At 42.4% G+C, this 25,147-nt stretch overlaps 1 protein-coding gene across 1 annotated transcript in view; it reads right to left on the bottom strand.

The window, feature by feature from the left end:
• Window positions 1–25,147, bottom strand: part of cfap61 (cilia and flagella associated protein 61) — a 236,943-nt gene that overhangs the window by 146,086 nt on the left and 65,710 nt on the right. Inside the window, exons 11-12 of the mRNA XM_043696862.1 lie at window positions 18,628–18,667; window positions 1,846–1,985 (exon numbers count right to left, since the gene is read on the bottom strand). Of these exons, the coding sequence (XP_043552797.1) occupies window positions 1,846–1,985; window positions 18,628–18,667 (180 nt within the window). The remainder of the gene's footprint in view (window positions 1–1,845; window positions 1,986–18,627; window positions 18,668–25,147) is intronic.

The following is a 25,147-nucleotide window of genomic DNA, read 5'->3' as shown; positions in this document are numbered from 1 at the left end:
CCTGGATGACCACCAGCACTTTTAGGGTGTGGATCAGCGAAGTAGACAAAATGTGTCACGGAAGAAAAGGATAATTAACACATTGATGGCTGTGGAGAATCTGTCAAATGCCCACCCACTCATTCACCTATTTCCATAGGTAAAGCCATAAAGATTGTAGAGATGCTCCAGAATTTAATACAGCTGCACAAAAACATGAAAAATATGCTTGACTGCACTGAAAACACGGCAGGCTCATCTGAAGAAAAAATGTTAAGCCGAAAAAAAACTAAGATTTCCTTGAACTAACTCCCAATATTTTTCAGTGCCTTTTACTGTACAAGCCCATGTTATTGCAAGTCTGAACAAATTGAAAAACAGACATTTTTCACATCATCACTGTTTTCATTTGTTTGTTTTTTGACATAGAGGACATCCACAGGCAAAGCAAGCTATATAGGGGCTTTGACTATTTTGAAGCTCCACTTAACACAAATTTATTGCAAGTTTCCTGCAATCAGACTTATCGCAAGTCTACGTAGCTTCAAGGAAAATTGTGGAAATTGAACAAATGATGTAATGACACTGTAATATAAATCAATGCAGCATTTGGGAGAGGCAGGAAAGATTGAAAACTGTTGAAAAGGGACAGCATGTTGGCTCTGTGGTTGGCACTGCTGCCTTCCAGCACTAGGGATCTGGGTTCAATTCCAGCCGTGAGTAACTGTTTGTGTGAAGATTGCACATTCTCCCCAGTTATGTGTGGCTTTCTGCCAGGTGCTTCAGCTTCCTCCCACAATTCAAAAATCTGCTGGCAAAGTGGATTGTCCATGCTAGATTGTCTGATAGTGTTCAGGGATGTGCAGGCTGAGTGGGTTAGCCATGGTAAATGTAGGGATAGGGTGGATTTGGGGATGCTTTTCGGAGGGCCAGTGCAGACTTGATGGTTGGAACATCCTCTATTTGCACTGTACAGATTCCGTGATTGATTGTAAAAAAACTCCATATTGCTAAAAATATAATTTCTTTGATACATCAATTATCCATAGTTTGCCGATTATACATTAATTTATCAGAACATTTTTCTCTAATGTGTTAAGTGGTTTAAACTTTCCATTCAATAAAACATTTTCATGTCATTGTACTTACAATTTCCAGATCTAGAGATGAAAGCGTGAGGGGGTGGTGGCCACAGACTCTCAATATTCCGCATAAGCCACATGAATAAACCATAAGACCAGGTTTTAGGCACCCAGATACACTGATTCCCTTAATTGCTTTACAGATATCATAAACTCACTTTGTAAAAGTTTGAAATTCAAGTTATCTTCTACCACACCACAACATTAATTCAATGCACCACAAGCTAATCTGCTCATTTTCAAACCAAAATTTCATCATTCTTCAAAATGATATTTTTGTTCTAATGTTCTCACCTTCCATCTTGAAAACACCAGCCTCTAGTTAGGATGCAGTTCCTTGTGCACAGACTGTTGGCTGACACCTCAGTCAAGAGGTGATCTTTCATTCCTCTGCTGAGATGGTGAGTGCTGACAGGCTTTCTAACTGCAAAGGACATTACTGCAAGCCAAACCTAGCATCAGCTAACTTCTGAATCTGTGTATTTTCCAACAGGGGTCATTTGTAAGGGTCAAGACCTCCAACTTCTTTTTAATCTCCCTATTTTCAAAATTTTGAGGCCAGTTCTAGTGTGTGAACTGATGGCCTGTTTGAGATCAACATCCACTAATAATCACACATGTAACAACCTGTGGACTATGATTTAACAGCACACCAAGTGGTACATTTTCCTACTTATTCAGAAAGTAAGAAAGCACAGTAAATTGGTTTTTGAAGGGTCCTTACTTTAACAAGCCTTTGCGATGAGTGACATATAGCTCATGATATAACGTAGTCTTGCTGTAGGGCACAACACGGACAAAGTCCCTTAGCAAAGGGAATTCTGGGATGAGATGAGGTACTGTGATAACACAGTAGTCTTTGTCCTGTAGTAATTAGTAAAACAAAATATAGGTGAAAAACTAATAATTCCTTAAAAATTCCACTTAAAGTTTATCACTAAATGATTCAGAGAACATCATAAACTATGGTTGTGATGTTGCACAGTTGAAGTACCATATGAGTGTAGTAAAAACAATTAGTCGTACAATAGTTGTTTTTGCAAAGCATATATTAGTGGGAATTTAACTAATCAGCTTTAATGATGTGGATAAAATTATTGGCAAATGGCAGCTTAGATGACTGTGAGTAGCTCATTGTATTGTTTATCTGAATGGACTGAATATTACTTGTCGTTCTTGCATTGATATACACATTTAGTTCACATTAATAGTGAGTAATTGAGAATATTACACTTATTTATTTAAATTATTCAGCAAGAAAACATGAAAGATATTTCACTGCGACACATGTAGACACACTAATAAATAGTCATATTAAACCAAGATCATTTAAAAAGTCTTGGAATTTACCCCATCCCATCATTTTACCGCAGTTCAGACAATACAATCTGAGGACAACCATCATGGCTTTTCTATTAACACGCTGAGCATGTCATTGTCTATCTTGCTTTCAGCAACCAGTTTTCAGACAGGGCATGAAATAATTCATTAAACATTATAAAATTCTTTGAGAAAATTGGATTGGGATTTCCAAGACCATTGGCAGACTCAGTACAACTTCTTGGCTGCACTATTGATTAAAAGCAGAATTAGGTATTATGGCCTGAATTTTTATGGAGCTCGGATGACTCAGGAGTCCCTTCAAAGCAGTTGGCAGCCCCCTATTCTGAGATTCACAACTCCATTCTTGGGGCTTTCCAATTTCAGGAAGTAGTTATCAAAGGTTGTGGGTTTGGTTTGGGTTACAAACCTCCACCAAGAATCCTGATCAGGGATCAAAGTTTTTCTTTGATGGCACTTTGAGAGTCTTTCTTGTGCACCACTTTTTGATTGTCAATGGCAATATTTTTGTCTTCAGGAGCTACATTTTCATTCTCACCAATTCTTGTATTGGAAATACAATCATGTAGTAACATTGTCTTTTACATTTGTGTCGAACTTTTTTACAGTTTTCTTCTTTAGATAGAAAAAGTGGCACAAATCATCGGCATTAACTCACTAATGAGCATGAATGTCTACCTAAGAAATTCTGTGTCTTTGGTCATGGGTTCTGTGGGTCCTTGTGTGGCTGTTGAACCTGATCTTGGAGCTGCAACTCGGACTACACATTTGGCAGGTTTTTCTAGGAGGTGGAATTGGTCCTTGGCCTTGAGATTATTGGCATTCTTTTGTCCAGTTCCTTTACCGTACTTCTTTTTGCTGAAAGTTGTTCTTGAAGAATTGCATCCGTACACAGAATCATAGAGATGTACAGCACGGAAACAGACCCACCAGTCCAACCCGTCCATGCCAACCAGATATCCCAACCCAATCTAGTCTCACCTGCCAGCACCTGGCTCACATCCCTCCAAACCCTTCCTATTCATATACCCATCCAAATGCCTCTTAAATGTTACAATAGTTCCTGCCTCCACCACATCCTCTGGCAGCTCATTCCATCCACATACCACCCTCTGTGTGAAAAAGTATAAAACTATCACTGTATTCTAACAGATGAAAGGCTTAACAGACAATCAATTCTTCAATGTATAATTTCAGTTCACTGCAAATTTTTGCTATAAATTCTGTGTTACGATCGAGCCCTCCACAATCACCTGACGAAGGAGCGACGCTCCGAAAGCTAGCGTGCTTCCAATTAAACCTGTTGGACTATAACCTGGTGTTGTGTGATTTTTAACATAATTTTGTAAACCTCTATAAGGTCACCCCTCAGCCTCCGACACTCCAGGGAAAACAGCCCCAGCCTGTTCAGCATCTCCCTTTAGCTCAAATCCTCCAACCCTGGCAACATCTCTGTAAATCTTTTCTGAACCCTTTCAGGTTTCACAACATCTTTCCGATAGGAAGGAGACCAGAACTGCATGCAATATTCCAACAGTGGCCTAACCAATGTCCTGTACAGCCACAACATGACCTCCCAACTCCTGTACTCAATACTCTGACCAATAAAAGAAAGCATACCAAACGCCTTCTTCACTATCCTATCTACGTGCGACTCCACTTTCAAGGAGCTATGAACCTGCACTCCAAGGTCTCTTTGTTCAGCAACACTCCCTCGGACCTTATCATTAAGTGTATAAGTCCTGAATTTCTCCAAGTTGGTTTCTTTTGAACGAAGTCCTCCCATGTGTTGACACCTATATTGCACTTCTTGAGAGAAGTCTTCAGGAAGTCTTTGAAATGCTTTCTTTGTCCTCCTCCCATTTGAGTACTTCTCTTGAGCTGAGCGAAGAAGATTTGCTTTGGCAGTTGGAACTCAGGCATCCTAAGCACTTTGTCAGTTCAGTGGAGTTGGTTTCAAATGATCATGATCTCAATACTGGTGCTATTGGTTGCTTCAGAACACTGATGTTAGTCTGCTTGATCTCCCAGCTGATATGGAGAATCTGTCTCAAGCATCTTTGATAGTATTTTGTAAGGGTGTTGAGGTGGCATCTATATATAGTCCAAGTTTTAGAGATGTATCAAAGACTCAGAAGGATGACTGCCTTACACTCAAGGATCTTGGTATCAGCATGGATGTCACAGTCGGTGAAAACTCTCATCCTTAGGCATCCAAAGGTGTTACTCACAGATTGGTTGCGATGTTGAATCTTCATAACAATGTCAACCTTAGATGAGAGGTAACTTCCCAGATAAGGGAAATGTTCCACATTTGGGAGGATTTTCACATTGATCTTAATAGAAAAAACCTGACCTAAGACAAGTTGCTAAAAGGATTTGAGCCTTCTTGAGGATAAGGCTGAGATCAATTCTTCGGCATGCTTCTGTAAAGGCATTAAGAGAGGTTTCAAGATTCTGTTCTGAGACAGCAGAAATGACATTGTTGTTCACATGCTAAAATGCCACAAGAAATGTCAGTGTCTTTTTCTTCTTGGATTTGAACCAGTTAAGGGTGAAAGATTTTCTGTCCATTCTGCAGACAATGTCCATACGACTGGGAAGTTTGCTCTTGATAAAAAGAAAAGTGGTGGAGATGAAGATGGAGAGAACAATGAGAGTGATGACACATCTCTGGTTGGCTCCTGTCTTGACCTCAAAGGATTCTGTCATTATCATCAGTGAAGACCATTGCTGACGTCTTGTTGTAGAGGAGATGGATGATGTTGATGAATTTCACTGGACAGCTAGCCCTTTGGAAGAGTCTACCATAGCACTTTCATACCTGGAGATCGACCCTGGTTTAGTGGAGACTGCAGGAGGGCATGCCAGGAACAGCACCAGGTATACCTAAAAATGAAGGCTCACTCTGGTGAGGACACCTAACAAAATGACTTGTGTACCAACAGCTAAGCAGCAAGTGATGGACAGAGCTAAGTAATTCCACACATCAGATCTAAGCTCTGCAGTCCCGCTACATCCAGTTGTGAATGGTGGGGGACAATTAAACAACTCACCGGAGGAGGAGAAGGGTCCACAAATATCCCCAATGATGGAGGAGTCCAGCACATCAGTGCAAAAGGTAAGGCTGAAGCATTTTCAGCAATCTTCAGCCAGAAGTGCTGAGTGGATGATCCATCTTGGCTTCCTCCAATGGTCCCCCATTATCACAGATACCAGTCTTCAGCCAATTTGATTCACTCCACATGATATCAAGAAATAGTTGGAGTCACTGAATCTGCAAAGGCTATGGGCCCTCTTAACAGTCCAGCAATAGTACTGAAGACATATGTTCCAGAACTTGCTGCTCCCCAAACTAAGCTGTTCCAGTACAGTTACAACACTGCCATCTACCAACAATAAGGAAAATTGCTCAAGTGTATCCTGTACACAAAATGCAGTTCAAATCCAACCCGGCCAAATATCGCCCCATCAGTCTACTCTCGATCATCAGTAAAGTGATGGAAGGTGTGATCAACAGTGCTATCAAGCAATCACCTACTCAGCAATAATCTGTTGAGTGATGCCCAGTTTGGGTTCCACCAGGGCCACCCAGCTCCTCACCTCAATACAGCTTGGTTTGAACATGGACAAAAGAGCTGAATTTGAGAGGTTAGACAAGAATGACAGCCCTAGACATCGAGGCTACATTCAACCGAGTGTGGCACTAAGGACCCTGAGCAATCAATGGGCATCGGGGGCAACTTCAGTGGGTAGAGTCATACCTGGCACATAGGAAGATGGCTGTGGTTGTTGGAGGTCAGTCATTTTAGCTTCATGCCATCTCTGCAGGAATTCCTCAGGGTAGTGTCTGTGCCCAACCATCTTCAGTTATTTCATCAATGACCTTGCCTCCATCATAAGGTCAGAAGTAGGGATGTTTGCCGATGATTGCATAAGGTTCAATACCATTCACAACTCCTCAAATACTGAAGCAATCCGTGTTCAAATGCAACAAGATCTGGACAATATCCAGGCTTGGACTGACCAGTGGCAAGTAACATTCATTCCACAAAAATGCCAGATAATGGCATCTCCAATAAACAACAGTCTAACCACCACCCTTTCACATTTAATGGTGTTACCATCACCGAATCCTCTACTCCTATGATTATCATTGACCAAAAATTCAATTGGACTCACCACATAAACACAGTGGCTACAAGAGCAGGTCAGACCCAATGAATACTGCGGTGAGTAACTCACTTCTTGATTCCTCAAAGCCTATCCATCATCTGCAAGGCACAAGTTAGAAGTGTGATGGTATACTCCCCACTTGCCTGGATGAGTGCAGCTCCAATAACACTTAAGAAGCTTGACATGATTCAAGACAAAGCAGCCGACTTGATTGGCACCACATCCACAAACATCCACTTTGATATTCAGTTGCAGCAGTGTGTACTATCTACGAGATGCACTGCAGAAATTCACCAAATACCTTATACAGCACCTTCTAAACCCACAACCACTTCCACCTAGAAGGACAAGGGCAGCAGATACATAAACACAACACAATCTGCAATTTCCCCTCCAAGCCACTCATCTGAAAATATGTCGCCATTCCTTCATTGTCACTGGGGCAACATCCTAAAATTCTCTCCCAAAGGGCATTGCAGACAGGATGCACAACACATGGACTGCAGCAGTTCAAGAAGATAGCTTACCACAGCTGGGCAGCTAGGGACAGGCAATAAATGCTGGCCAGCCAGCAACATCTACATCCCACAAGGCAAAAAAGACTTCCCAACTGACTGAGTAAAAAGCTTCGGTCAGATCAATGAAGTCCATGTAGAATGGTTCGTATTGTTCCTGGGATTTCTCTTGAAATTGTCGAGTAGTGAAGATCATGTCCATAGGTTTGATTGGAAGTCATATTGGCTTTTATGAAGATTTCCTCAGAGTTTGGGAAAAGGAGTCTCATGAGGTTTCACAGGATAAGTTTCCTGGTAATGGAGAGTAGGGCATTACGTCAGTTTGCTGGATGGCTGATATGTGACGCCAACAGCATGGGTTCAAATTCCTGCACTGGCTGAGGTTATCATGAAGGACTCGCTTTCTCAATCTCTGCCCCTGCCTGAAATGTGGTGACCCTCACAGTAAAGCACTACTGGTTGTCTCTCTCCAATGACAGCAGTTTGATGGCTCAAATGCCAAAGACTGAATACATACAATGCTATTGAATCTTTTCACTTTCAATATTTTACTCTCTTTCTAAACTGGGATCATGTAATAATGTGAAGTAATGCAGTTGATTTTGAATGAGTCAAACTTACGAAATTATGAATCTAGAGAGGAGTATCCAATTGAAAACCTGACAACCAATCATGAATTAATTTAATTCTAAGCATTATCTCATCTAAAATATAAAACAAACATTATTTCTTTAGCTTCATGTAACTACAAACATATTGGGTAGAATGATGTCAAGCTGTAAATGGCATGGGCAAAGATGAAAACTTTGGGAGCATTGCTTGAGAAGTTTAATGAGGCCTTTCTCAAAGTTGGGAGCAACAAATCACATTTTCCAACACAGTCCTGGATGTCAAGATGAGATTCTCACTCAAAAGAGGTGAGAAGCCTATTAACAAACATATTTTTAATTATCTCACTCATTATTGTCTTATCTCACCTCGTTACAATGCAGGTTGCTAATCTACTACCTGCTGCCTAGCAAGCAGATGCTGAGAATTTCCAATATAGAAGTCAGAGTAGAACCTGGTGAAAGCACTTTGTAGCTTTGCTTCTCCTGTCTCTATCTTGGACATCCAGCATCAACATCTCAGAGGATGCTCCATGGGCAAAGGATGCATTCACTCCATTTCCATGGACTCTGGCATCTAAAACGTACCGACCTCTCTGCACCTTAATGACACATATTCAAACCACTTACACTTTTGGGCACACTAGTAGCTATCATTGCAAAGTGCTGCAAGGACACTCTGCACGCTTCAACAAGCACTACCCAGTTCACAGAAAGTTACAGGTTACATCTCAGACTACTTGCTTATTCCTTGAGTGCTCACTCATTTTCAGTCCATCTTGATGGTCATAGCATCCATGCCATGCCTTTACTTGCCTTTTCATGCTTTGCCCCCTAAGCCAAAGTGACCAGGCCCACAGTACTTTTGACAAAGAACAGTGGATGCTGGAGAACTGAAACAAACAAAAATAGAAATTGCTGGAAAAATTCAGCAGGTCTGGAGGCATTTGTGAAGAGAAAACAGTATTAATATTGTGAGTACAGTGACCATTCTTCAGAACTTCAGTACCTTTGTCTTGCCTTGCTGCCTAGCACAGACATAAAACCGGGCAACTTAACACTGTTACCTGTAGTAATCAGTCAAGAGGTTAATCATATTGTATGCTGCACTATTCTATGTCAATCTCACACCCGGACCATGTGTCAGCAGCTTACAGGTAAATACAATGCATGTGTTCCAACCAAATAGCCACCTCTCAATTCCATCTCCTCAGTCAAGTTAAGGGTGGCACCCTTTGGACAGGGACCCAGCACAGTAACTCAACGGCAGCCTCTGATATCAGAGGGTGGGCATAGTCAGCCAGTCCCTCAGGGTTGTCAGGGTCAGGATCCTCTTCTTGTAGAGAGTGAGGAGCTAGAAGTCGGCACCACATCACCTAGAGGCCATGCAGGATTAATAGTGTGAAGGAGAATTAGATGCGTTAGAGCAAGTGGGAAATGATATTGCATGCAGCACTGAGAGTGGTAGACTATGATTTTTGATGAGGTTGGTGCAGCAGAAGTTATAGGGTGAATGTGCGGTAACCAAGAATAGATGGGCACTATGAGCCTGGTGACATTCTTTCTACACCAATGAGCATTCCTCGAGACAACTATACTGGTGGCAACATTAGACAAGGCTGGCAAGGTCTGGTTGCATTGCCATTTCTGGGAGAAGAGAACAGACCTCCTCTGCATCACCCAATCCACCAGGATCTCAAAGTCACTGTCCGCACAGCAGGGTGGCATTTAGCCTTTGTCATATATAAGGCAAACATCATGAACTGTGCAACTGATAGAGCTTGTCCAGTGCACAGAATCTTTTAAAGATGGTGCCATCACCAAAGATCGCAGCAGTGATGAGTATTTATGGCTATGACAAGTGGTAAAATCAGGCTAACATCAGACATTAGCAATGCCTAATTAATGGTAGGTAGTTGATGAAGCAAGTTTTGGATGATTGCAACACTTGCTTGGTCTTCTGGAGAGAAACCTTCTTGGAATACAACTGACAGCCAAATTTTATACAATTCAGGCCATTGTAATTAGCCCTTCCCCACTAACACAACATATACGTTGTAATCAGTCCCTCACCCCTAACAGCATATGCACATTGTAATCAGCCTCTACTCCCCCAGCACTCGACATGTAACATGGTCAACCTCTCCCATCCAAAACCAACAATTAATCAGCCCCTCTCCCCCAACACCATAAATACATTCTTGTCAGCCGCTCACTCCCTACATCACATACACATATTGTTATCATCACTTTTCTACCAACATCATACACAGATTCATCTCAAACCCACATCTAGTGGGTTTATACATTATAAACAGTCTCTTCCCCAACCATACATAATATCCACCCACTGCTCCAGAATAACCAAGCAACATCAATAATTAGAAATGTCTTTAGTGTGGCATCAGCAACATCTTTCTTGAATTGATTTATGTTATGGAGGATTTGTTAGCCAGTTCCTTTCATATTTCAATAATCTGTGCATTTGCAGCCTTTGGTAAGCTTTCAGTTTGAGCCATCTGCACAGTATCAGTATATTGTGACTGCAACTGCAAAAGTGTCTAGCTGCCCATTTACTCCTACCTCCTCAGTATGCAAGGGCTCAGACACACCTTCCAGGTGAAGTAGCACTTTATCTGCACTTCATACAATCTAGGCTACTGCATTTGCTGCTAGCAATGCAGTCTCCTCTACAATAGGGATACAATGCGTAGACTGGGTAATTGCTACGTAGAACATTCATGTTCTGCCTGCAGAAAAGACCCTCAGCTTCTAGTTGCCTGCCACCTTAACACACCACCATGTTCCCTGGCCAACATCTTTGTACTATCCTCACTTTCTCCAAGTCGATTACTCTGATCTCTAGCATCTGCAGTCCTCACTTTCTCCTTAGGCTTGCTACATTGCACCACTGAAGCTCAGTGCAAGCTGGAAGAACACCACCTCATTTTCCGCTTGGGGCCCCTGCAGTCCCCCAGACACAATATTGAATTTAATAATTTTAGGGCCTGAACTCCGACATGTCCTAGCCCTCTACCACACACTCACCTGACCTTATTATCACATTGTTTGCCATTACACAGTACCTATTGTTAGCCACTAACAGTCTCCAATAACAGCTATTAAATCTCCCAGCCAGATTGTTTTCAACTCCTTTGTCTGTCCAACTTTCTTCTCTCTCTCTTTGGGCTCTATCTGTACACATCATTTATTCCTTTCCACTTCCCCATACCTTATCTTCTGAATATAAACCAACATTTTCCTAGCTACCATCAATTCTGAGGAAGGGTCACTGAACCCAAAATGTTATCTTTGATTTCTCTTCACAGATGCTGCCAGATCTGCTGAGCTTTTCCAGCAACTTCTGTTTTTGTTTCTGATTTACAACATCCATAATTCTTTCAGTTTTCATCCACTCAAAGGCTTCTTCTCTTAGTTTTGTTGCTTCTCAAATATCTGACTATATCTCTTCCAGAGCAGCAACAGCAACCGAGAGGAAAACTAAGATAGGATGGGGTGCAACAGATTGCAGAGAACATCAGAGAACTGAATTTTATATTATTTTAGCTCATACCAATATTTTTGGAAGATTTCCACCTTAAAGCCTTATGAGATTTCTCACTATATGTTATCAAACTTGCATAATTAATCGCCTACCCCATATTTATGGTACCCATCAAGCCCAATTCTGGCCCCCATCTTACCACATGCTATTCCCAGAATTACTCCATTGAGCAGATATCCCAGAATTCATCAGTATCCCTTGCTCTTGCTCTCTTTTTAAAAGCCTGTTGTGTACCCAGGCAAACACTGTCAGTTCAGAGCTACAGTGTACGGTTTCTGACATTTACCCCAGACTTGTAAAACAAGGCGAAATCAGCACCTTGCAATGCAGACAGGTTGCTGGGTAAACGGAGTCTCAGACACTGGAGGAATGCCCAACACTTCAAAATGGCGGTGAAGGATGGCTCCTAAATTAGACTCCGACTGCCTTTCTTTCTTCGATTCTCGCTCTTTTCCTTCCATAGGTTTTTAGATTTTCTTTTCTTAACTTACCTTCTGGAGGGAGCTCCGTCGTGGAGGCAGTGGCGGTGACAGCAGCAGTTGGGGGCTTTGTCAGTCAGCCACCAGGCTGGTGTGCCCAGAAAGAACTCTGGTGGTCAGCAGCATTGTGACTTCTTCGAGGTCCAGAGTGTGGAAGTGGCTAGGGGCCTGAAGCACGACTATAGCAGGACTCTAGTGGCAGTGTGGAAGCAGGCAGCCCGTTGTGCTCAGTGGCAAGAGCAGGAGCAGGTAGCCCAGGGAGGACAGAGTCGAGAGTGGGAGCAGCCAGCCTGAGGCTGCAGCAGTAACAGGAATAGACTGCAAGGCAGTAACAGCAGGCAGTCCGGGGCAGCAGCGGGCACACGGTCGAGCCCGAATGTGAGGCAAATCGCGGCCTTGTGAGGAATGCAAGCCAGCATGGCCAGGTGCATTTGGATTGTGGTGTTGAACTGTTAACTGTTTCTTTGCTCTTCATTTTTTTTAATAAGAACTGTAATGTTCAACTTTTTAAACTTTGTTTTCCTTTTGCTTCTGTTTTGTACCTAAGATTCTGTACCTAGGTACCTTTGTACCAAAGATGGTGCCATAAGTGGTGACTTGTAAATGTTTCACTGCAATCATGTGAGTACATGTGCCAATAAACCTAATTCAATTCAATTCAATTCAACACTGTCGGAAGAAGGTAATGATCTAATTCCCAGCACTATGGGAAAACCTTCTCCACTCCCCCAGCATAAGTGTCAACAATTTCTCTCTGGTACTTGACGCTCACTCTGTCTCTGCTACTGTACCAACCTCCCATTCCTGCTCTACCGCTCTCACTAATGCCTGCAACATCTTCGCTCACTCATAGAGTCACAGAGTCATAGAGCATGGAGAGAGATGCTTTGGTCCAACCAGTCCACGTCAACCATGTGCCCAAACTAAACTGCCTGTGTTTAGCCTATATCTCTCCAAACCTTTCCTATTCATGAACTTATCCAAATGTCTTTTAAATGTTGTAACTGTACCTGCACCCATCACTTTCTCTGGCAGTTTATTCCACACATGAACTACACTGTGTAAAAACATTACCCTCATGTCATTTTTACATCTTTCTCCTCTCACCTTAAAAATATGGCCCCCACTTTTGAACTCCCCCAGCCTAGGGAAAAGATCCTTGTCTTTGACCTTATCTCTGCCACTCATGATTTTTTAAACCTCAATAAGGTCAACCCTCAACGTCCTACTCTCCAGTGAAAAATGTCCCAGCCTTTCTAGTCTATTTTTATATTACAAACCCTCCATTCCCAGTAACAACATTTAAGAGGCATTTGGATGGATGTATGAATAGGAAGGGTTTGGAGGGATATGGTCTGGGTGCTGGAAGATGGGACTAGATTGGCTTGGGATATCTGGTCGGCATGGACGGGTTGGACTGAAGGGTCTGTTTCCATGCTGTACATCTCTATGACTCTACCTGCTCTAGTTTAATAATATCCTTCCTATAACAGGGCAACCAGACCTGTACACAGTGCTCCAGAAGAGGCCTCACTAACGTCCTGTACAAACTCAACATGATGATCCAACTCCATACTTAAAGGTCGAAGCAAAGAAGGCAAGCGTGCTAAATGCCTTCTTAAACACCCTGTCTACGTGTGATGCAAATTTAAAAAAATTGTGTACCTGAACCCCTGGGTCTCTCTATTTTACAAAACTACCCAGGGCTCTACCATTAATTGTATAAGTCCTATCCTTTTTTGTATTACCAAAATGCAATACTTCACATTTGTCCAATTTAAACTCCATCTGCCACTCCTCAGCCCATTAACCCAATTGATCAAGATATCTTTGTAATTTTAGATAACTTTCTTTACCATCCACTAAATTTTGGAGTCATCTGAAAAATTACTATCCATGCCTCCTATATTCTCATCCAAACCATTTATATAAATTACAAACAAAAGTGGACCTAGTACCGATCCCTGTGGAACACTGCTAGTCACAGGCCTCCATGTTGGAAAAACATCCTCCCACCAGCACCCACCATAAAGCCAACTTTGTATCCACTTGGCAAGCTCACCCTGAATCCCATGTGTCCTACCTTTACTAATTAGCCAACAATGTGGAACCTTGTCACTCACTCATGTCCATTCCAACTCCTGACATCACTAACCCTGCATGCACTCTACACACCATAATCAACCCCTGAGATGCCTCCCCACCTGCATGGAAAGTAACAGCTTAATCTCCCCCAAACTCTGCCTCTTGTCATTCCAGAAGAGCAGAAAGAGTCAAGACTGATGATGACCCGCTGACATTTGATTCCTCACCACTATTGTGGAGTGCATCCTGACTTTTGGTCTTGAGTGGTTGACTGATGGCAGCAAAGTGGCTCAGTGGTTAGCACTGATGCCTCACAGTGCCAGGGAGCTGGGTTTGATTCCCGCCTTGGGTGACTGTCTGCATGGAATTTGCACATTCTCCCCGTGTCTCCTTGGGTTTCATCTGGGTGCTCTGGTTTCCTCCCACAATCCAAAGATGTGCAAGTTAGGTGAATTGGCCATGTTAAATTGTGCATAGTGTTCAGGGATGTGTAGGTTAGGTGCGTTAGTCAGGGGTAAATATTGGGTGGGGGAATGGATCTGGGTGGATTACTCTTTAGACGGTCGGTGTGGACTTGTTGAGCCAAATGGCCTGTTTCCATATTGTGGGGATTCTATGATGGCTTCCAATCCTCTCGACTGTTGTTAGAGGCTGTCCTTGACTTACAGTGTTGGGATTACCTGATCGAAGCTGTAATGATTGGAATCAGGTTCACCTCATTGTCTATGTGGATATTGATTGAGGTTGTTAACCTGGGCCAATTAGGAAAGCCCTGGCTGACTAATATAACCAGAAGATTTTGATTTAATCCCTGCCCTCCCCTTCACTGTCTGCTCACACAGCATTGCCCTTTGATGTCAAGGGCACTGCTTGTCACTGGCCACCCGGGTGTTTCTTTTCTTCCTGGTGGTGGAAACTGAATAAAGATTCGTGCACCTTGTGTCTCTCATTGTCTCCCATGGGTGCTGGGAAAAAAACAAGCACTACCGCACTTAGGTGGTAGTGTGGGGGTTAAATTATAAAAGAAAAAAAAAAGAAAAAAAAAGAAAGAAGAAAAAAAAGAGAAAAATAAAACCAGAAGTTCACTGCCCCTTGATGTGAAGGGCAGTGTTTGTCACTGGCCACCTGGGTGTTTTCCAAAAAAAAAAGAGGGGAGAGTCCAACTCTATTTTGATTTAGTCCCTCCCCTCCCCTTCACTGTTTTGATCACACAGCACTGCCCTTTGATGTCAAGGGCACTGCTTGTCACTGGCCACTTGGGTGTTTCTTTTCTTCCTGGTGGTGGAAACTGAATAAAGATTCGTGCACCTTGTGTCTCTCATTGTCTCCCATGGGTGCTGGGAAAAAAACAAGCACTACCGCACTTAGGTGGTAGTGTGGGGGTTAAATTATAAAAGAAAAAAAAAAAAAATATAACTAGGAGTTCCGTGGACCATGTATATATTGGGTGTGGGCGTTTGCACTCCCTTTTTGATTTTCTTAAAAACCTCAAAAGAAAAAAAAGATAATTTAACAGTGTCTCACACCTGCACACACACAACATGGGTGCTGGGGAATAAATAAGCGACAGCAGTTAGGTGGTAGTGTGGGGGGTGAAACAAAAGGAACAGGACTGTCAGACATTCTGTTCACACAGAGCTCTTGAGGGAGCTGGACCAGTGTGTGAAAAAAATATATAATTTAATGGTGTCTCACACCTGTGTACACACAAAATGGATGCTGGGGAAAATATAAACACTACTGCAGTTAGGTGGGTTAGGAGGTTTCAACAAAAAAGAAAAAAAATCACAATCTCATTTTCAGAGAGAAGTGTTCTCCATAGGGAGTGGAGTGCATTATTTCCCCCTCCAATTCTATTTTGATTTTAACCCTCATCATCTTCTGCCCCTCTATCAGGTTCCCCCTCAATCTTCCCTCTTCCAAAGAAAACACCCCGAGCTTATCCAGCAGCTCTCTCCATCGCTGAAATGCTCAAAAAAATATAACCAGAAGATTTTGATTTAATCCCTGACCTCCCCTTCACTGTTTGATCACACAGCATTGCCCTTTGATGTCAAGGGCACTGCTTTCACTGGCCACTTGGGTACTTCTTTTCTTCCTGGTGGTGGAAACTGAATAAAGATTTGTGCACCTTGTGTCTCTCACTGCGTCTCACACTTGCACACGCATAACATAGGTGCTGGGGAAAAAAATAAGCATTACCGCAAAAAAAAATAAAAAAGTATATAACCAGAAGATTTTCCTTTCTTCCTGGTGGTGGAATATAAATAAAGATCTACACACTTGTTGTTTTTCACTGTGTCTGACACCTGCAAACACATGACATGGGTGCTGGGGAAAAATAAGCACAACATCTGTAACAAAAAAAAGAAAAAAATATATAACCATAAAATGAAACTCTCCTTAGTTCAGGTGACTGACTCTGAGCTGCAGGATAGCCATAGCCAGGGCCAGGGCCAGGGCCAGGGCCAGGGCCAGGGCCTTAGTGATGGGATACCTGCCTCTGTGTAGTTATTTCAGAAGCTTATCCCTTTTGACCTGACTGAGGCCTGCTGACAACCATGACAAGCTTCCTGTGCTGAATCGTACAGCAATATAGCAGCAGTGTGAACTTAGTGTCCCTGGCTGAGTGGCAAAATGCAAAAAGGTAAGGTGATGCAAGGCAGGACTGGTGTCAGCATCTAGATAAGCTCAGTGAGTAAGCACTACTAACAGTGAGTGAAGAGCCCAGAGATCCAGCCATGTCCAGTCCATGAGCCAGGCGTGTGTCTCTGAGCACAGTGTTTTTGCTGTAGCATTATAATGATAGTTGTCATTGCACCCTGAGGTGCAGCATTGGTGTTGATGCACACTGTAAGTGACATGAATGTTCTTGGATGCTGGCACATATCAGATACCAATGCATGTGGACATGGGGTGTGTTGGCCAGGGTTCATACAGCATGCCCTCAGATATTGCTGCTGTGTTCAACACGTAGATCCTTGGAGTAAGTGGCAAGTTGAATTTGCCAGGTAGCCATTCTGATTTCCAAGTTGAGTTTTCTTGATGTCTAGCTTGTTTAATGCATTTAGATTGAAAGGAACCTGCATATTAATGAGGTATATTGGACTGCTGACATTACATTTATCAAGTAATAATCTCCCTTAATTGGAAATTGCTGCCTAGTGAGAAATTTGCCATTCTGCCAGTCAAAGCTGAGATACTCCCAACATTGAGCCACATTATACTGATTATCTGATTCTACCATAAATCTCACCATTGCCATGTCACTCAGACCCTGATAAGGTTTGGGCATTTTCTGATTAGAGGAGCAGGTTTCCCAGAATTCATCTGTCCCATGTATGCAGGGTTCAAGCCTTTTCTAATTGGTCAGCTCCATGATTGATTTTTCAGAGGTGATTTGGGGTTTACAACAGCATCTGCACCTGCTGTCCTAGTTTATTTTAACCCTGTTCTCTGATCTACCCTTAAAATATAATGAGGCTTGATCAAGAGCCCAGAAATCCATTATTTTGTAGAAACGCCTGAACCAAGGGCAAAAATTGCTTGACTGTTCTAGCATTCTAAACTCTGCTGTCAAATGCCAATGTTAATTTATCAAGGTTCAGAGATTTCAGGAGTTTACATTCTTTATTAGTGATGCCGTAAACTCTATGGATGGATTGATACTTTTATTGACCTGGAATAAAATGATGTTTTTATTTTAACGTGCTGAAAAGGAATGAATAATTGACAATCTTGCAGGTATTTTACAGACTCTAATGTCACTGTGGGCTTATTGGTTCTATACAGTGTACAGTGAATGGAAGTGCCATTGCTTGGCATAGGGAAAATGAGTGGAGTGGAGGGTTATAACCTGATACAGAAGTATGAGGTGGCAGGAATGGGGCTTGAGGTCTGTTTGGGACATGAACAGGAATGTGGAACAGAAAGGCTTCAGGGCCTTAATGTTTCATTGTAACTGGAATAACTCTCACAATATCAAAACAAGCCTTTGGAACGGTCTGCCTTGGCACCTGCCAACCCTGCTTCCCAGGTCAGCTGACCTGACTTAGTGCTGCACCCAATGACTGACTGGCAATGATGATCATATCTTTGCATGCACTTTCTACTGAGGAGGGTAAGGAAAGTCAGGTATTTTCCCAATTTCTGTAACCTATCTCAAAGATTAAAATTGAAGCCATCATGGACAGAAAACAAATTTGAGACACACCTCAAATTATTCTATTACAGGGTCATGTATCCTTTATCCACACATCCAGAAGCTGAATATCCTTTTGAAAGTGGACCTGCAGACGTACTGAGTTCAGGTCCTTTGGGAAGAAAAAATTCGCTTTTAAATCTACTTTATTCCATTTGGGCCAAGCACGGGTTTTTTTCCCAAAGGCCCAAAGAGATCTGAATGGATTTGATACTGTATTCAGCTTTAACTCAATTATTTATAGATTGTTTGATGTGATGTCAATTCACCTTTCAGGATGAAGATTAGTCTTCGTATTTTGCTTTTAAGATAGGCAGTGAGTGTGTTATGAGAGCAGGACAAAAACCATGCAATTCTTGTAGCTTGGACAGGTCAGTACAAAATCTTCATACAAGATGTATTATGATGTAGCCTAAGTGTTTCGGAAAACCGCAAGCATGTGCAATAAATGCTGACCCAGCCAGCTACATTCACCTGCCATGAATGAATAAGAAAAAAATAATACTGATTCAGAAAAGTATTTAAAATTCACTTACCGGATAAAGATTAAAAATGTAGGGCAAAAAATCCTGAGACCTGAACACAAAAAGACAATGTTTAAAGTTTGCTTTAGAAGTTGGTAACCAATGTTTATTTAGTCAATCAGAACATCTAGTATGGGTCTTTATTTGACTACTTACATGTAACTAACTATAGTACAGTTAGCATTTTCAAGACAGCTGTTACTTCTGTTAAAGTACAGAATTTATACAAAACAGGGTCTTTGTGGAAAACAACCTAATGTTGTAATAATTTTAAATATAGCAAACCTTGCACTATTTTCCTTTACAGTTTGAAATATTTGTCAAACAATGAATTGCTAACATTTGTTGAGATTACGTAAACATTTTTGGAACTACAAAGTACCGAAATCAAGCAAGAATTTGAGATAACGTCAAAGCTTGCACATTTTTGGCTTCTGAATCTGAAAATGAATTACTATCTGTAATCCACTTTTAAAAGCTAACAGAACACATGTTGAGTTACATCAAATGTACAGCATAAAAATAGTTCATTCAGACCAACTGGTCTATGCTAACACTTATTGTGTACATGAGTGCCCTCCTACTCTCCTCCTCCATACATATGAGATTTTTTTTTGTTTTTCTTCAGAGGGTGCTGTCTGGGCATTTGGAATTCTCTTACCTACCTCAGTGTTGGAGACAAAGCTGTTGAATATTAACTCACCAGTAGATTTTTGACTTGGAAGTCATAGGTTGTTTTGGAGGGGGCAGTGGATGTTGGTTGTGAGGGTGTGGGAGACAGGAAATGAGAACACTATTAGATTTGCCATAATCTAATTGAATGGCAGAGCATGCTTGAGGCCAAATGACTTATTCTTAATATGTATACTGATCATATAAACTTGTAATGTACTGGTTAATAGATGAACAAAATAATATTGTGATGATGAGGAAAAATTCAGTTGCATGTCACAGCACTTTTAGATATAAAAAAATTTGTAACCTACTTCATTTAACCCTATCACCAAATCCTTCATATTCCTATCTAGACTCCCTTAAATACCCTTAAGTACAATTTTGAAAAATGATTACTTCATGGGATGAGCATTGTTAGCAAGGCTAACATTTGTTGCCCATACCTACTTGTATCTGACAAGATGTTCGTGAGCTACTTTTTTGAATGCAATCCACCTGGTATAGGGAAATCCCGTGCTGTCAGGGAGGGAGATCCATGATTTTGATAGTAACAATGAAGTAACAGTGATATAGTTTCAAGTCAGTGGTATGTGACGTTTGAGGGGAACTTGTAGGCAGGTTATCCCCATGCATTTACTGCCCTTGCCCTTCTAAGTGATAGTTGTCATGAGTTTTGAAGCTGCTGATCGTTGATGGATTCTGCATTGATGTTGGTTGAAGGTAACTTGTCTTTGAGAAAGTGAATGCTTAAAGCAGTTGGTGAGTATCAATCAGGAGGGATGCTTTGTCCTGGATGGCAGTATTAAGCTACTTGAATGTGGTAGGAGCTACAAACATCCAGGCAAATGGAGAACCTTCTATCATAGCCCTGATGGGCTTTGTATGTGGAGAAAAGACTTTGAGTCAGGAAGTGAGTTAATTATTGCAGAATTTCCAGTTTCTGATGTATTCTTAAAACTTGGAACATAGAACAGTACAGCACAATACAGGCCTATCGGCCCTCAATGTTGTGCCACTCAAAAATCAAACTAACTTACTTACCCTTCATTTTGCGATCATACATGTGTCTACCCAAGAGTTGTTTAAATGTCCCCAATGTATCTGACTCTACTACCGCTGCTGGCAGTACATTCCACACACCCACCAGTCTTTGTGCAAAGAACCTATCTCTGTCATATCTCCTAAACCTTCCTCCAATCACCTTAAAATTACGCCCCCTCATGACAGCCATTTTCACCCTTGGAAAAAGTATCTGGTTATTTACTCTAAGCCTCTCATCATGAACACCTCTATCAAGTCAACTCTCATCCTTCTTGGCTCCAATGCAGAGACCTAGCTCCCTCAACCTTTCTTCAGAATACATTCCCTCCAGTCCAGGCAGCATCCTGGTAAATCTCCTCTGCATCCTCTCTAAGGCTTCTACATCCTTCCTATAATGAGGTGACCAGAACACAATATTCCAAGTGTGGTCCAACCAGGGCTTTATAGAGCTGCAGCATAACCTTGCAGCTCTTTAACTCAATCCCTCTGCTAATGAAAGCCAACACACCATACACCTTAACAACATTATCAACATGGGTTGAAAAGTGTGGTGCTAGAAACGCACAGCAGTTCATGCAGCATCTGAGAAGCAGGAGAATCAACATTCTAGGCATAAGGACTTCTTCAACATGGGTGGCAACTTTGATGGATCTTTGGATATGGACCCCAAGATTCCCCTTTGCTCCACACTGCCAAGAATCCTGCCTTTAAGCATGTAATCTGCATTCACTTCACACTTTTCCAGTTTGAACTCCATCCTCCAGTTCTCAGCCCAACTATGCATCCTGTCAATGTTCCGTTGCAACTTACAACAGTCCTCCACAATATCCACAACTCCACCAACCTTTGTGTCATCAGTAAACCTACCAACTCACCCTTCCACTTCCTCATCCAAAGAATTTATAAAAACCAGAATAGATGTCCCAGAACAGATCCCTGAGAAACACCACTGGTCACCAATCTGCAGGCTGAATACTACCACCCTCTCTGTTTTCTATGGGCCAGCCAATTCTGTATCCAAACAGGCACATTTCCCTGTATTCCATGCCTCCTTTCTTTCTGAATGAACCTACCATGGGAACCTTATCAAATGCCTTGCTACACTCCATATACACCACATTCATTGTTCTACCTTCATCAATGTGTTTTGTCACATCCTTAAAGAATTCAATAAAGCTTGTGAGATATGACTTGCCCCTTACAAAGCCATGCTGACTATCTCTAATTAAACTACGCTTTTCCAAATAATCATAAATCCTGTCTTGCAGAATCCTCTCCAATAATTTGCCCACCATCGATGTAAGATTGACTGGCCTGTAATTCCCAGGATTATCCCTATTCCCTTTCTGAACAAGGGAATAACATTTGCTACCCTCCAATCACCTGGTACTACTCCAGTGGACAGTGAGGACGCAAAGATCATTGCTAAAGGCACAGCAATCTCTTCCCTCGTATCTCATAGTAACCTTGGGTATATCCCGTCTGATCTGGGGGGACTTATCTATCCTCATGTTTTTCAAAATTTCCTCAAGGAGGTAGCAGATCCTCCTTCTTAACATCAACTTGTTTGACCATATCAACCTGTTTCACGCTGTCCTCACGAATGACAAGGTCCCTCTCAGTAGAGAATACTAAAGCAAACTATTTATTAAGGATCTCCCCTACCTCCTCCGACTCCAGTTACAAGTTCCCTTCACAATCCCTGATCGGCTCTCCCTTCACTCCGGCCATCCTCTTGTTCCTCCCATAAATGTAGAATGCTTTGGGTTTTTTTCTTAATCCTAGGTGAAACTGAGGACTGCAGATTCTGGAAATTAGAGTCGAGAGTGTGGTGCTGGAAAAGCACAGCAGGTCAGATAGCATCCAAGGAGCAAGAAAATTGATGTTTCGGGCAAAAACCTTTCCTTAATCCTACCCAACAAGGCTTTGTTATGCCCCCCTTCTAGCTCTCCTAAGTCCATTCTTCACTTCCTTCCTGGCTACCTTGTAACCCCTATCCTATATTTACCCCTGACTAATGAACCTAACCTACACATCCCTGAACACTATGGGCAATTTAGCATGGCCAATTCACCTAACCTGCACATCTTTGGATTGTGGGAGGAAACCGGAGTACCTGGAGGAAATCCACACAGACACTGGGAGAATGTGCAAACTTCACAAAGACAGTCACCCGAGGCTGGAATTGAACTCGGATCCCTGGTGCTGTGAGGCAGCAATGCTAACCACTGAGCCCATTCCTTCCTCGACTCAGCTGACAAAATTTGCTCCATCCAATCTATTTGCACTAGGGAAGTTCCAATCAACATTAGGGAAGTTGAAGTCACTATGACGACAACCCTGTTACTTCTGCACCTTTCCATAATCTGCCTCCCAACCTGCTCCTCTGTCTCTGTTGCTTTCAGGGGTCTATAGAAATCTCCCAATAAAGTGACTGCTCCTTTCCTGTTTCTGACTTCCACTCATACTGACTCAGTTGACAATCCCTCCTCAATGACATCTCATTCTGCAGCTGTTATACTATCCCTGATTAGCAATGCCACTTCCCCACCTCTTTTACCTCCCTCCCTATTGAAACATCTGAACCCCAGCACATCCAACAACCATTCCTGCCCTGTGATATCCAAGTCTCTGTATTGGCCACAACGTCATAGCAGCAAGTACTGATCCATTCTCTAAGTTCATGACTCCTGACACTTCTTGCATTAAAATAGACTCTCTTCGACCCATCACACTGCAACTTTGCCCTATCAACTGTCTTAACCTTCCTTACTGACTCTGCACGCTGTATCTGCCTGTTAACCAGCTACACCATCCTCTGATCTGTAGCTCTGGTTCCCATTCCCCTGGTAAACTAGTTTAAACCCACTGGAAGAGCTCTAGCAAACCTCTTCCCCAGGATATTGGTACACGTCCTCATTGTACATGTTCCACCTTCCCCAGAAGGTAGCCCAATGATCCACATATCTGAAGCTCTCCCTCCTATACCAGCTCTGCAGCCACATGTTCAGTTGCACTTACTCTCTGTTCTTAGCTTCACTAACCCCTGGCACGAGTAGCAATTCTGAAATTATGTTCTGCTTGTCCTGCCTTTTAGCTTCCAACCTAACTCCATATTTCAGGTCCTCATCCCTTTTCCTAGCTATGTCATCGGTATCGATGTGTAGCACGACTGCTGACTGCTCATCCTCCCCTTAAGAATCCTGTAGACTCAATCCGAGACATCCCTGACCCTGATACCTAGAAGGCAACATGCCATCTAGGAGTCTCGTTCATGACGACTGAATCCCCTGTCTGTTCCCCTAACCATTGAATCTCCTATCAATATCACGCTCCTATTCTCCCCCTTCTCTTCTGAGCTACAGAGCCAGGCTCAGTGCCAGAGACCTGGCCGCTGTGACTTTCCCCTGGTAGGTTGTCTCCTCTGCTGAAACCAAAGCAGTAGACTTATTATTGAGGGGAATGGCCACTGGGATCCCTGCAGTGGCTGATTATTCCCTCTCCCTCTTCTGACTGTCACCCAGCTACCTTTATCCTGGAACTCAGGTGGAACTGCGTCCCTTCCAAGGATTCTGGGTAATCCAAGATGGAGGACAGGAAACATTTCTGGCTGTAAGAGCTGCTCCTTTTTTTGAGGTATTTTAGGTGCTGGAGGTGATTTCCTCGAATTCCAGGAGCAGCAATTACTGTTTTATATGCTGTTGCATTGTTTTGGAACTTTGGAAAAACAAAAGTCAAAACAACAGTAGTTTTAAAAGGGAGAAGAGTAGACAAAGGAAGCACATGGTGAGGGCAATGCAGGAGAGAGAGAGAGAGAACCTGCACAGTTACTGCCTTCGCTGTTTGAATTTGTGTATCGCTGAACATCGGCGTGCATCTGGGAAAATTAACAAACAGTGAAATTCACAACTAATCTTGGAGGAACTGTTGGGCGAAGTTCACAGCACAGAATCAGATAAATTAGCTGTTGTTTTAAGTCTGTCCAAAAGAAGTCCCTTGAAACTTAAAATATAAGCCATAGCTATTAATTTAACCTGGGGCAGTGTTTGTAGAGGAATAAGATGGTGTTATTTTCTGGGTCTGTAGATTGTGAAGGAGCAAAAATGGCCTTTGCAGTGATATGTACTTGTCAGATGTGGCAGTTTAAAGAGAGTTTAAGGGCTACTGCGGATTATATCTGCCATAAATGCTGTTGGATGCGAATTGTATCAGATCGAGTGGATCGGTTGGAGAGACGGAGAGAAGCGATGAGGAATTTGCAACAGCAACAGTATGTGATAGATGGCAGTTATAGGAAGGGGGGAAAGTCTCAGATACAGTCACATAGATGGGTTAACTCCGGGAAGGGTGAGAGAGGTCGGCACCTAGGGCAGGAGTCTTTTGTGGATATACCCTTTTCAAACAGGTATGCTGTTTTGGAAAATGTAGGGGGTGATGGATTCTCAGGGGAACGTAGCACGAACAGCCAAGTTTCTGGTATTGAGACTGGCTATAATGCAATGAGAGATCAATCGTGTTAGGGGATTCTGTAGTCAGAGGTACAGACAGACGTTTCTGTGGCCAGCAGAGAAAAAGCAGAATGGTGTGTTGTTTCCCTGATGCCAGGATCAAGGATGTCTCAGAGAGGGTGCAGAATGTTCTCATGGGGGAGAGGGGCCAGCAAGAGGTCATTGTCCACATTGGAACCAACGACATTGGAAGGGAAAAGGTTGAGATTCTGAAATGAGATTACAAAGAGTTAGGCAGAAATTTAAAAAGGTCCTCAAGGGTAGTACTCTCGGTGCAACGGGCTAGTGAGGGCAGGAATAGGAGGATA

The sequence above is a fragment of the Chiloscyllium plagiosum genome, chromosome 9, assembly GCF_004010195.1.
Source record: "Chiloscyllium plagiosum isolate BGI_BamShark_2017 chromosome 9, ASM401019v2, whole genome shotgun sequence".
Classification (NCBI taxonomy): domain Eukaryota; kingdom Metazoa; phylum Chordata; class Chondrichthyes; order Orectolobiformes; family Hemiscylliidae; genus Chiloscyllium; species Chiloscyllium plagiosum.
The sequence above is the reverse complement of the archived record's forward strand: the minus strand, read 5'-3'. Positions and strand labels throughout refer to the sequence as shown.